The 13,498-nt window shown below is 43.3% G+C and overlaps 1 protein-coding gene and 1 pseudogene across 16 annotated transcripts in view; one reads left to right on the forward strand and one right to left on the reverse strand.

Moving 5' to 3' along the window:
• TTLL5 (tubulin tyrosine ligase like 5) overlaps positions 1 to 13,498 on the forward strand; it is a 306,774-nt gene that overhangs the window by 172,488 nt on the left and 120,788 nt on the right. For 11 of the 16 annotated variants that reach the window (XM_060295064.1, XM_060295066.2, XM_060295069.2 and 8 more), the window contains one exon: positions 7,291 to 7,392. The exons of the other annotated variants lie outside the window; for them this stretch is intronic. In XM_060295064.1, coding sequence (XP_060151047.1) covers positions 7,291 to 7,392 — 102 coding nt within the window. The remainder of the gene's footprint in view (positions 1 to 7,290; positions 7,393 to 13,498) is intronic. 16 annotated transcript variants of the gene reach the window in all.
• Positions 5,778 to 6,492, reverse strand: LOC115839731 (small ribosomal subunit protein uS5 pseudogene; annotated as a pseudogene).

Here is a 13,498-nt window from a genome sequence, read left to right on the forward strand (position 1 = left end):
ACTTGGTCAGTGGAAAAAAAAAAAAAAAAGTACAAAGTAAGGCATATTCTTGATTATCCTCTTAGGCTCTTTTGTAGCTGTCAAGCTTCTTTTGTTTAGATCCAGAGATTTACCACAGATGCTGTTCTTAAACTAATTTGTGGTACTGGGAGGGGCATATTTTAATGCCTTGGGAATCTCAACAGCTCAGAGCTTCTGAATTACTAGTGTCTAACCAATCAGAGCTGGGCTGGCTGAGAGGAAGGGACTTTTAAAGCAGATCCTAGCGTTACCATTTTATTTTCTGAGATATGCTCATGACTAGATACTGGGGAGAGGTCTTGCTTCCCTACACTTACCTAGCCGCCAGCCCCCCACCTGCTTGGCTGGCAGTTCTGACTTGGCTTATAGAGCTGCTATAGCCCTGGGGAACAGAGCCAAACATGCGGAAGTGGTTACATGTACCAGCTCCCAGGGAAGCTGTGGGCTAGCAGGGGGAGTGGGTGGGGTCCTGCCTGATGGCTTTTCAAAGAAGCCAAATCTTTGAAGTTTTGTTTTAGCAGCTGCCAGGTATGCTGTTTCAGCACTTCACAGACTCTCTCACTGTGTTCCCATATCACATTTTTTCTTTACTATATGTGCATAGTATATACAATGGAGCTTGGTTGTTGGGAGGGTAAATATAAAATTGTGGAGTAAGGTGCTAAACACAACCCGCTTTTTCTTTTTTTCTTTGACTCTGCTGTGAAATAGCCACTTTTAATGCTCCCTTTTCCCTTCTCAGCTCTGATCTTTTCTGATCACCTGCCAAAGGAGAGGCAAACAGAGTCCTCTTCTATTTGAGAAAATAGTAAGTTTTGAAAAACTGGAGCTCCTACATTTCTCTGATGAATTAGAGCATCATTCTGAGAATAGAACATCACCCTTTTCCAAAAGAACAGTTGACATCCCCCAACAAGCAACCCTGATACTTTCAGACTTGGAGTAAATTTCTTGAATGTAGATCTTGTGCACCACTGGATCCTCAGCATTTAGGGCAATGTCAACCATAAGTATTTGTTAAATGATTGCACTTGCAGCTGCTAAGCTGGTGGGGGGAAGGACTGGGTAGGTAAAGCACCCCTCTAAAGCCCACACTCCGAGCGTTCTCCGCTTCCTTGCTTCTTTGCTTAAATAGTCCCTTTCTCCTATCCAGTCTACAGTTAGCTCAGACCTTTTCCAGCGGCCCCCAAATTTGCTCCTTCCTCTGAACTCCACTCTTTTTTGAGTATAGTATATACTCCCCTGAGTAATCATCTTCTGTGCCTTTGTTCTTGATCTCCTGAACTGTAAGTCTGTTAAAGGCACAGGCTATGTTTTATTCCTACCCAAAGAACCCTGGAGCGGGAACAGGAAGACCTAGGTGCCAATCCCAGGTCCACCTGGAACTTCCTGACTGGAGGTAAATCATTTGACTGAACTTAAGCCTGATTTTGCCAGGTGGGAAGCAAGGGTGCTCGGATTGTCATGGGAGTTCAATGAGATCATCTACATGAACATGCTTTGTAAACTACAAAGTACTACACACGACTAGGTCTTTTCAGTATTAATAATACTTATTATCACTATAAAATAGTAATGTTTGTTTATGCTGCTGATGATACAGAGACTAATCTCTCCCAGAGTTCAGGTAAATCACAAGCTCAATCCCCCATTACTCAGCTTGGCACAGGTTTAAAGCATTAAATGGTCCATTCCAGGCACTCTCTGTCATCACCTCTCTTTCAGTCTGCAGGTTCTTCTTTTCAGACCTGTGGGGTCATTGTTTTTCTTACTAGTCTCACCCTTTTCCTCCTCTCAGGTTCAGGCTGAGCTCTCTCTTTTAACCCCCTCAGTTCTTAAAGAACCAAACGCATCCCATCCCATTTCCCAGTTTTGGCTGGAATTGCCTTGCTGGTGGATCCTTCTCTCCTCAGTGTGGCCATCCGCTTCCCATCGCTCTGCCCATCAACAGCACTGGGCCCTGTCATCATCCTCCCCCTGTCCAGCCCCCCATCTTCATCCTCAGCTTGGCTCAGCACCCCTTCCTGTTTTCCTCTCCCTTCCCTTGCTTTTCTGCCAGGCTATATCCCTTTAATCCTCCCTTTCCATTTATCTCATCCTGCATTTTCTTTCTTTCTCTAGGCTCAGACCTTTCATCCAGAAAGGATGTTCCCCCTTTTAAGACTCTGTTTGGTGCATTTCCATGTACCTCTCACCCTGTCCCTATCACCTTAAGGCATCTCCTTCTCAGAGAAAAGTAGATTAAAAAAGCACTGCCATTTTTTTTGTTGTTGTTATTCTATCATATGGCTTCAGGAGGTCCAAATTCTTTTACTTTAAAATATCTACACTCTCACATTTAAATGTTGTGACCTAGTGTTTGAGAGCAGGTATTCTATACAGGCAGACCAATTTGGATCCCTCCCCTTTTTAGCCACTTACTAGCTATGTTGCTTAGGGCAAGTTCTTTGAACCTACTGTACTTATGCCTAAATGAGGATAAAATGCCTAATTCGGGGCTTCCCTGGTGGCGCAGTGGTTGAGAGTCCGCCTGCCGATGCAGGGGACACGGGTTCGTGCCCGGGTCCGGGAAGATCCCACATGCCGCGGAACGGCTGGGCCCGTGAGCCATGGCTGCTAAGCCTGCGCGTCCGGAGCCTGTGCTCCGCAACGGGAGAGGCCACAACAGTGAGAGGCCCGCGTACCGCAAAAAAAAAAAAAAAAAAAAAAAAAAAAAAGCCTAATCCCTAGGGATGTCCTAAGGAGCAAATGAAAATTAAATGACATAGGAAAGCATTTTTACAGGGCCTGCCTCTGTAAATGAGAATTACTGTAAACCTGTCCACATCATCTATCCATACCCTGTTTTACAGGTATGAAAAATTGAGACCTAGAGAAGTAAGTGGATTGTGCAAATTCTCATGCCTACCTGGTGGTAAAGCAAGGTTGAGAACCTACTTCTAATTCTCAGCCTGATGAATTTTCCATTTGATTCCTCTAACTTCTCAAAGGGTTATTTGTTCTAGTTTCCCTTCTTCAGGTGGAACATAGGACTACTCCAGAGAGAGGAGTGTTCATTTCTTCATGCATCTGTTCATTCAGCAAACACTGCATGACTGTGACATTGCCAGGCTTTGAGTGGACAAAGACCAGAATGATGACCAGCCTTAAATGGTCGGTCCAGTGAGTAAGAAATAGTCGTTGTGAAGAATAGTCACAGTACCAAAAACATGCCAGTGAAGGCATCTTGAGACCTCGAGAAATAAGCTCTATCAGAGGAAGACCAGAGTAGACTTTGCAGAGGATGGATTATTGTTTTTTAACTAAGTGAGCATCACAGAGCCTTGTGTGAAGGCAGGGAGGTATGGAAGAGCATGCCTGAGTGCACCATTGTGGGAGCATGGCGTGCGCGTAGGGGAGGGTTGAGGATGAGATGGAAAAGTTCAAGTGCCTGATATGCCATGTTAAGGGGATTTTATCCCATTATCTGCCCTTTTAATTAATGTCAACCAAAGAATTCAGCAGAGTTTTTTGAGTTTGGGGTTTGTTTGTTTGTTTTTTAACATTTCTGGGTTTTCATATGTACTACTTCCATTGTCTTTCCCTTCCCCATTCATATCTGGCAAATTCTTTGTGTCATTCTGGATCAAGCCCAGTTCCGACCCTTACTCTGTGCACCTTCTACTGCCATCCCACATGGAGTCTGCCTACTTGCCTGTAGCTCTGTCATTTCCATTGTATTACAGATTTTCATGTCTTTCCCTTACCACCTCCTTAGAAGTCCGAACTGATACATCTTTATATTCCTATCTCTTAATGTGGCATCTGACACACAGTATCCACTAATTTAATGTATGGCAAATGCATTTAAATATCTAGATTCATAATCACAGAGCAGACTTCCACCTAGGCAGCTCTTTTACTAATACCTGTCTTGGGTACCACAAACATTTAGGTGGATTAGGTTAAGACTTTCCTCTTTAACCAGCCACAACTCAACGTGCTTGCCATCTTTAGGATTTGAGCTTTGGCTGCCTCTAGACAAGAACCCTAACACTGAGCTGGTTAAAAACCTGCTGTGGGAGCAGTTGTCACCTGTTTTACACTTGAAACACACTTCCACATACTAGGATTTTCCTCAACACACTTTAAGGAGTTAAAAGACTCAAAACAGTACTCAACCAGGTGAATTCCACGTGGTGGAATCAGTTTTAGAGTAGAGTAATGTCTCACAGTGTCCATTAAGCTGAAATTTTACTCCTCACCTGGTCATCCTTCAGGACTGTGTGGCTGTGTGAGTGCTTTTATTTATTTGCTGCCCTGATTAGACTCTAATATACTCATGAGGAAAAGTTTCTCCGTAGTCTAACAAACACATAGTATCCGTACTTGGCACCAGCTCGAGGTTAATTTCTCCTCTTACATATTGCAGGTATACTGTGCTGTACACCCTGCTGCCAGCTCAGCGTTCATCTGCCAAACAGAGCCAGAACACTGTATTAAGATACGTAGTTAAATATACTTTATATACTACTCATCACACTTTACATTCTTGTGAAGTTTTCTCAGTACAGCATAGTTGAGGATCTCTCTCTTAAGGCTTTAGTGAAGAGATGCATTGTAACCTAGCAGCACGCCATCATAGTAACGTACCCTGATGCGTGCTTTGGTAGACTAGCAGGCCACTCTGATAGGATAATGCGTTAAAGCTAATTTCTCTTTTCCTTTTCAAATTTATCTAAATAGTTGCACAAGTCATCTATTGCTGCCTAATAAATTATCTCAAACTTTAGCAGCCAAACAATAAACATTTATTATTTCAGTTTCTGTGGGTCAAGAATCGAGGAGCAGCTTAACTGTGTGGTTCTGCCTCAGGCTCTTTCATGAGGTGATGGTTAAGATGTCAGCCAGAAGGGCTGCAGTCATCTGAAGGCTTGCCGGAGGCCAAAGGATCCACTTCCATGGTGCTCACCCTCACGTGGATGATGAGTTCATGCTGGCTATTGGCAGGAGGCCTCCGTTCTTCAACAGATGGACTTCTCCTCAGGGCTGCCTGTGTGTCCTCATGACATGGCAGCTGGCTTCCCCCAGAATGAGTGACTTAAGAGAAAGACAAAAGGCACGTGTCTTTTATGACCTAGCTCAGAAGTCATACACAGTCTTTTTTTTTTAATTTTTTAATTGTGAAAAAGTATACATAACATAAAACTTACCATTTTAAGTGTACAGTTCAGTAGCATTACGTGCATTACATTACTGTGCGTCACCACTGTCCACTTCAAGAACTCTTTTCATCTTGCAAAACCGAAACTCTGTAACAATTAAAAAATAACTCCCCATTCTCTCTCTGTCAGCCCCTGGCAACCATCCTTCCACTTCCTGTCTCTATAAATTTGACCACTCTAGGTACCTCCTATGAGTGGAATTATACAATGTGTGTCCTTTTCTGCCTGGCTTATTTCGTTTAGCACAATGTCCTCAAGGTTCATCCATGTTGTCACGTGTCAGAATTTCCTTTCTCTTAAGGCTGAATAATGTTCCATTGTATGTCTATACCACATTTTGTTTATCCACTCATCTGTCGATGGACACTTGGCTGGCTTCTGCCTTTTGGCTCTTGTGAGTAATGCTGCTATTAACGGGTGTACAAATAGTTGTTCATGGCCCTACTTTCAGTTCTTCTGGATATATACCCAGAGTGGAATTGCTGAATCATACGATAATTCTGTTTTTTTCCAAGCTTAATTAATTCACTTTATCTTTCCTGTATAAGTCCTCTACGTGGTGACCATAGCTGGAGCTTGGGTCTTCTTTGCAGAGACTCTGGTATGGCTCTTTACTAAATGGTCAGTGAATTCCTGATGGGGAGACTTGGTGAACATGGTCTCTTTCTAGAGGTCAAGGTGAGTAGCTGTAAGTCTTGGAGATGGCATCAAAGGTGGCCGTGGTAAAGTTGCACAGGCTGGCAGTGCAGCCTGCAGACAAGGTGTACTAGTCCTTGATACTGGCCACCAGCTTCTTGGGCACAAGAGCCCAGAGCATGCCGGTGCCCTTGGGGTGGGGATGAGATACACCAGCACAGAGCCACAGTGGCTGGTCACCTTGCAAAGGACAGCGTGGGGCTTGCTGATCTTGCTTCCTCAGTAGCCTCACTGCCTGGCAACAGGGGAGAGTTTGGCCAGGGTAATGGCCCCATAGACGGCCGTGGCTGCCTCCTTGGATCGCTTACCAAAATTGACATGGCCCTTGTAGTCCCTAGAGGCAACAGATGCCTTGAACCTGGTCTGCTGGCCAGTGTGGGTCTGCTTTTGCACAGGTGTAGTCTTCAAGCTCGCCCTTTAGAGTCAGCCTCAGGAAAAAGTCCGTGATATCAGACTACGTGACGGACGAGGAGAAGAGATGTATTTCCTCCAGGGACTTGGTATCCATGTCCATGACCAAGCAGCCTGGCTCGGGGACGGGGAGCCACTTCTTGTCCTCAGCCTCCCCTCAGCGAGCTCTGTGGCCTTGGCTCCAGCCTGAGCGTAGCTGCAGCGCTGGCCCCGGAAGCTGCCCCCCATACCCCTGTGGAGCTGCTGCGGCCACCTTCTGGTCTCCTGGAACACCAGCGTCATCCACCATTTGGTGTTTTCTTGGAGCAGAAAGGCAATTCTATTTTTAATTTTTTGAGGAATCTCCATACTGTTTTCCAGAGTAGCTGTACCATTTAACGTTTCCACCAGCAGTGCACAGGGGTTTCGTTTTCTCCACATCTTCGCCGACACTTTTTTTTTTTTATAGTAGCCATCCTGATGGGTGTGAGGTGGTATCTCATTGTGGATTTTCATTTGTGTTTCCCTCATGATTAGTGATGGTGAGCATCTTTGCATATGCTTCTTGGCCATTTGTGTATCTTTTTTAGAAAAATGCCTATTCGGGTCCTTTGCCTATTTTTAAATCAAGTTTGGCTTTTTGTTGTGGAGTTTTAGGAGTTCTGTATGTATTTAGAATGTATTTGGATTATCAGATGTATGATTTGAAAATATCTTCTCCCATTCTGTAGGTTGCATTTTTACTCTGTTGATAGTATTCTTTGATGCACAAAAGTTTTTAATTTTGATGAAGAACAATTTTTTAATTTTTTCTTTTGTTGCCTGTGGCTTTGGCATATATCCAAGAAATCATTGCCAAATCCAATGTTGTGAAGCTTTTTTGCCATTTGTTTTCATTGAAGAGTTTTATAGTTTTAACTCTTACGTTTAGGTCTTTCAAACACACTATCATTTTTGCGATATCCTATTGTTTACACAGGCCAGCTCCATTCAGTGTGGGAGAGGATTACCCAGGATATGAATACCAGGAGGTGGGGATCATTGGGGGCCATCCTGGAAGTTGGTTCCTACAATCATTCAGGTATATAGTTTTTGTTTTTGTTTTTATTTTGCGGTACGCGGGCCTCTCCCGTTGCGGAGCACAGGCTCCGGACGCGCAGGCTCAGCGGCCATGGCTCACGGGCCCAGCCGCTCCACGGCATGTGGGATCTTCCCGGACCGGGGCACGACCCCATGTCCCCTGCATTGGCAGGCGGACCCTCAACCACTGCGCCACCAGGGAAGCCCCAGGTATATAGTTTTAAAAGTTAAGTAATTCTATAAAGTTTATAATGAAAATGGGAATCCCCTGCCCCTTCTTCTCCCACTGCTACCAAACCTTAATTTCCACACTCCAGAGATAACTGCTTTCAGCTTTTTTTTTTCAGCTGTTTCTTCTGTTACTTGCCTTCATATTTCTAAATCATATGTTTATCTGCCATTTGGGGGCTTTTTATTTTATATATTATTTATTTATTAAATTCCTATCAGAAGGTGGAAGTTGAGAATTCTTGTGCTGCCTCCTCCTGCCCCCCCCAACCACACACACACACACAGACACACACACACGCACACACGCGCGCGCGCGCACACACACACACACACACACACACTCTCCCCTTCCTCCCATCCCTGCAGTGAACACATAGTACAATTTGATCAGTGTTTACTGTTTTCATTATCATGACTGGGCCCTTGGAAACTTTTGGGCCTCTCAGAATCATCATTTCTTCTTTCCTTTTGATCCATTTCTCTGTCATTTTGTCTGACTTGGTACATGTTGTACAGTTAAGAAATTTTCCAAGTTTCAAATTTCTTGCAGGTTAAGACAGTTTACACAGGGCTATATGGGAGGGGAGGATATGTATATGTATATATATTAATATATATATACACACATACATGTGTATATTATGTATTTTCCTATTTTCTATTGACTGAAATATTTATGTTCATACTTTATAAAAGCTAAGTGTACAAGTAATACACACATGTAGCCACGTCATAAAATAATCTAACAGAAACATATACAGATTATGAGGAGATTAAGCCCCCTCCTCAGAGGTAGCCACAGTTAAAAGGTTGATCTGTATATTTTTCTGTGACTTTTTTTCCTCCCTAATGTCTCCATGTTTCTCTGGTTTGTTTATATAAGCTTTTCTTTTTTCTCTTTGGCCGGGCCACGCAGCGGGATCTTAGTTCCCTGTCCAGGGATCAAACCTATGCCCCCTGCAGTGGAAGCACAGCGTCTTAACCACTGGACCGCCAGGGAAGTCCCTATGTAAGCTTATCTGAATATTCTTAACCACTATGTAGTTTTCCAAAGGATGAATGTACCATAATTTATTTTGCCATTCTCCTATTAAAGAGCACTAAGTTGTATCCAATTTAGGCATCTGCAGTGAATGCCTTGTACATATATCTTTGTACACATGTGCAAGTATTTCTATGGGATACATTCCAAGAAGTGGAATTCGTTGGATCAAATGATATATACACTTTGAATTTGTATAGATACTGTCAAATTGGCCTCAAAAGGGCTGTAAAAGGGCTGTACCACTACCCCCTCCAATCTGGAGCGTGCTCTTTCTTCACACACTTGCCAGCATCTATTCTACTAGACTATCACTTATTCCTTTCCTGCAGATTCTCTCCTTTTTTACTGATGATGAAATTAGGCATAGACCTATCTTCAGATATATTATTTTAGAGATGCTTTGTTTTCAGGCAAGAATATAACTGAGATGAGGCCAAGAAGCAGGAAGGTAAAAGTATTCTCAGTGGGCTCTTTCTTTTCTTACTATCAATTAAGACCAGGAAGAATCCCTACGTGTTAGCTTCTTTCCCCTACACTGCGCTGCTGAAGTGCTTTTCTCCCCTGCTTTTGTTTTTGATTGATTTCATCCAAGAGGCTTACCCTTTCCCCTCCCTCAGTAATGAATAACCAGAAAAGTCACAGAACCAGGCAAATTGAGTGAAGGAAGCTTAAGGAAAATATTAAAAAGGAAGAAAAGTGTTTGACGTACTTTTAATATAAAATGTGGAAAAAGTAGAAGGAGGGCGGGGGTTGGGGAAAGAGGGCGGAGAGAGATTATTCACGGTAATGGGAACCAAATGTTGGCCGGGAAAGCTGCAGCATTCTCACACTCTTCCTGTAACGCCATGGCTTTTCAAAGTGATAATAATGGAGCACCAACAGTACAGGACATGCCTTAACCCTTCCATACCTGAACAGCCCCACCTCAGCTTTTCCGAGGCGGTGTCAGCTTTGAAGTCCTGGCACATGGACGATGTCTGTGTCCCGCTTGCCATCAGGGCAAAGAGGAAGGCGGAAGCAAGTAGCAGAGCAGTAAGGGAGCACTCGCTGGCTGGAACTCCTCACAGTACGCTGCATTTCTCTTTCTGTGTGTTGGGCTTTTCTACTAGACAAGCAGCAGCCTGCTTGACTGTAGCTTGCCAGGTTTGGATGATGATATCTTCTCCCCTTGCTGCCCAGAGCTGATGAGAAAACCCTCATGGGATAGGCAGGCAGCCTCCCTCCATCAGTAATGATCCCACAACATGGAAAGGCCTCCATGGAGACCGAAGTCCCCCCCCCCCCCCCCGCCCCGGGTGCCCGTGTGCAAGTACAGGCGCTCCTGTGGAGGCCCCGGCCTTTATTTTCTTGGAAGTCCACACCTGCCGCTGTGGAATTGAGGTGTAAAGACTGTTTGCAGCCGTAGGGCACTCTCTGACCATATGACCTCCAGGTGGTCAAGGACAGGCACTTGCCCCTTGGCCTAGCCATTTATCTATGGAGGGCGAATGAAAAGGGGTGAAGGAATGAATGAAGTTCCTGCTCCAGCTGGCTTTTACTGCCATCTTGATTCCAATTTTGTTCAGGTGCCTTTAAAAGTCCATTGTGCCTGAGAAATAAACCTTATTTTTTAGGTCAAATATTCACCATTTCAGAGGGGAGGCACTGGTAGCAGTAGGGCAGGCGGCACCAGGGCAGGCAGGTGCTTGGCTCTGCAGGTAGCTGGGCGGCTCCGGAACTCTTCGGCAGCAGTTGTCTCAGCTGTAACAGGAGACAACTGTTAGTCTCTGCCTCCTTGGCATGTTAAAGGTTTCAGGGAGTTAAGGCACGGAGAATATTTAGCACCCCACCTGCCACCTCCTCTTCTCTTCTCTGTCTGTTGGTACCCTCATATTACCTACAGCTAAAACGGAAACATCTTTTTTTCAAATGTTTTCCAGAATCATCCTTGGGACGATTTTATAGTTTTACGTTTTACATTTAAGTAAACGTTTTGAATGATCCATTTTGAATTAATTTTTATATGAAGTCTGAGGCTTAGGTTGAGGTTCATTTCTTTTGCCTGTGGATGTACAATTGCTCCAGCACCATTTGTTAACAAACAAATGGCTTTAAACAGGTTATCCTTCCTCCATCGTATTGACTTTTCCAGCTTTGTCAAGTCAGTTGAGCATTTTCGTGTGGGTCTTGGATGATTTTGGTATTCCGAAAACAAAGGTCTATAGCAATAATAATTTGTTAGAGACTCTTTAGCAAGGAGTGTTTTAGGTTCTAGTTTTCTTCCTTGTACCTTTGGAATCGTACAGATTTAGGTTCAAAAGTGGCTCTTTCACTTACTGTGAGTGAAGCTAAACCTAAGTCATTTAACCTAAGCCTCAGTTTTCTCATCTCTAAAATGGAATGGTAATAATACCTTTCTCAACGGGTTTCTCTGAGGACTAACCAAGGTAGGGCATATAAAGGGCTTAGCTTGAAATTAGGCATTTGGAAAGCCTTCAAGCTAATGTTGGTGATGGTAGTGAGACTTAGCTATCTCTGTGCTTGGCCATACTAAGACACACTTACTCATGCCCCTTGCCTTCCCCAAACCTTAACTTTACACTTTTCGTTATAGTTCATCATGAGCACATGAGTGATTCCAGTTAAAGCTGCTGTGCTGGGCCTTACTTAGATGGCGGTTTTGATCACTAACATTGGTGTTTCTGAATATACGAGAGATCTGTCTTACAGCTGTAATTGCAGACTACCCCCATTGGGTTTCCTGATGCTTCCTGCTCTTTCATATGCTCTTCCTTCTACCTGCAGTGTCCTTCCAGTTGTCAAAGTGCTGGTCATCTTTTGCGACCACTTCTACTTTGACGTCTTCCTTGATTTCCCCCATAGGAAGTTGCTCCCCTCTCTTGTCTTCTAAAGCCAGTGTCCTGTTCCCAGCACAGTGGCATACAGAGTATGGGGAGTGGCAGGAGTTCTTTTCTTCATTAAAAAAAATACACGTTTTAAAAGTGCATAAATACATAAAGTATATCCAAATATGCTGACATGAACATTAAATGATAAAAGCAGGATAGTATAATCACAATTTACTATATATTTTCCTAGTAAGCATGCATTAATTTTTAAATTGATTTTTATTTGCTTAAAGTGCCCTACAATTTGCTATTAAGTCAGAAATATTTCTCCCTTATTTTGAAATGATACGATTCTATTCTGCCATTTGTTAAAGAGAGGAACAAAAGGAAGGGAAGGAGAAAGGGACTAACATTCACCGAGTGCCCAGCTCATGCCAGAGCCTGTGCTTTGTATGATTTACCCTGTTTACTCCTGAAAACATGGCTGTAACGTGGGTATTGTTACCCTCAAGTTCAGATAATGAAATAGCCTTAGAAATGTTAACATTTGAGTTCAGCTTTTTCTGATGTGAAAGTTCATGCTCTTTTCACGGCTTGAACTTCCCTACTTGTGGGAAGAGGAAAATCAGTACCAGTCTTTTCACAGTGGCATCCCAGGCTAGTCTAGACCCATTTATTAGTGATGATAACGTGCAAAGGAGAGGTGGAAATATTTCTGAAGATAAACTCTCACTGTTGGAATGTAAGAACCAGTATTTCTGTGAACAAAAGTGAAGAAAAATGTCCCATCATCTATGAACATGTACATTATTTTACTTTTATGAGACACTAATGTCATGCTTCGTGTGTGGGCAGAAAACATCAATAAGACTGAAGCAGCTAACTCTAAGTATATGGCTTACATTTACAATTTGGATTAAATTTCTTCTTGCTTTGTATGCTGCCTCTTCTGGATATAACTTAATTTCTGTCACAGATTAGAACCAGCAGGTCAGGCGGATTAGGATGGCTGTTTTGAAGGTGGGTAATTCCATACAAGGGCAATATCGTGACTCTCGGGGATAGAAGTTGTAGATTTTTTTGGTCCTCTTGGTTTCTTACAATGGCCTGATCATACAGGTGCTGGTCAACACGTCTTATAAATGTGATTTGTCATTTTAGCTGTGGTTTAACATATGTTCAACAGCTTTGGTATTTTAGAAGAGAACCATTGTTTCTTGGACTTTTGGCTACGATCAAATGTACAAGGGAAGGAACCAGAGTATCATGAAAAGGATGTAAAGCAGAAGAAGTAATAATGGAAGATGTCCCTTTTAGCCTCCAGGCTATTTATGGACTCAGTGTGTGGGGAATCTGGCCATAGACAGACACAGAAATGAATCATACATTTCTTCATCAGTGTAATCATATATTACACTTCATCAGCAAGTGTAGTGTCTGGAATTTGAGCCCTAGAGGTAAAGAGTTTTGTTTGATTCATCCCTAAAATACAAATTCTGTATTCCTATTTTTATTATATTCATACTACAAGTGATTAGCTTCTCCATACCAAGAGGACACAGTTTACCATGCAGGAATATGGCCTGCCTGTTGATTTGTGAGAAATCCAGGTTACATCCCACTGAATCTCAAAAATAAGATGATACATAAGAAACAATAGGGGGCTTCCCTGGTGGCGCAGTTGTTAAGAATCCGCCTGCCAATGCAGGGGACACGGGTTCGAACTCCGGTCCGGGAAGATCCCACATGCTGCGGAGCAGCTAAGCCCGTGTGCCACAGCTACTAAGCCGTGTGCCACAACTGCTCAAGCCCGTGCGCCTAGAGCCCGTGCTCCGCAACAAGAGAAGCCACCGCAATGAGAAGCCTGCACACCACAATGAAGAGTAGCCCCTGCTCGCCTCAACTACAGAAAGCCCGCACACAGCAACGGAGACCCAACACAGCCAAAAATAAATTAATTAAATAAATAAAGTATTTTTAAAATGCTAAAAAAAAAAGGAGAA

The sequence above is a fragment of the Globicephala melas genome, chromosome 2 (assembly GCF_963455315.2).
Source record: "Globicephala melas chromosome 2, mGloMel1.2, whole genome shotgun sequence".
Taxonomy (NCBI): Eukaryota; Metazoa; Chordata; class Mammalia; order Artiodactyla; family Delphinidae; genus Globicephala; species Globicephala melas.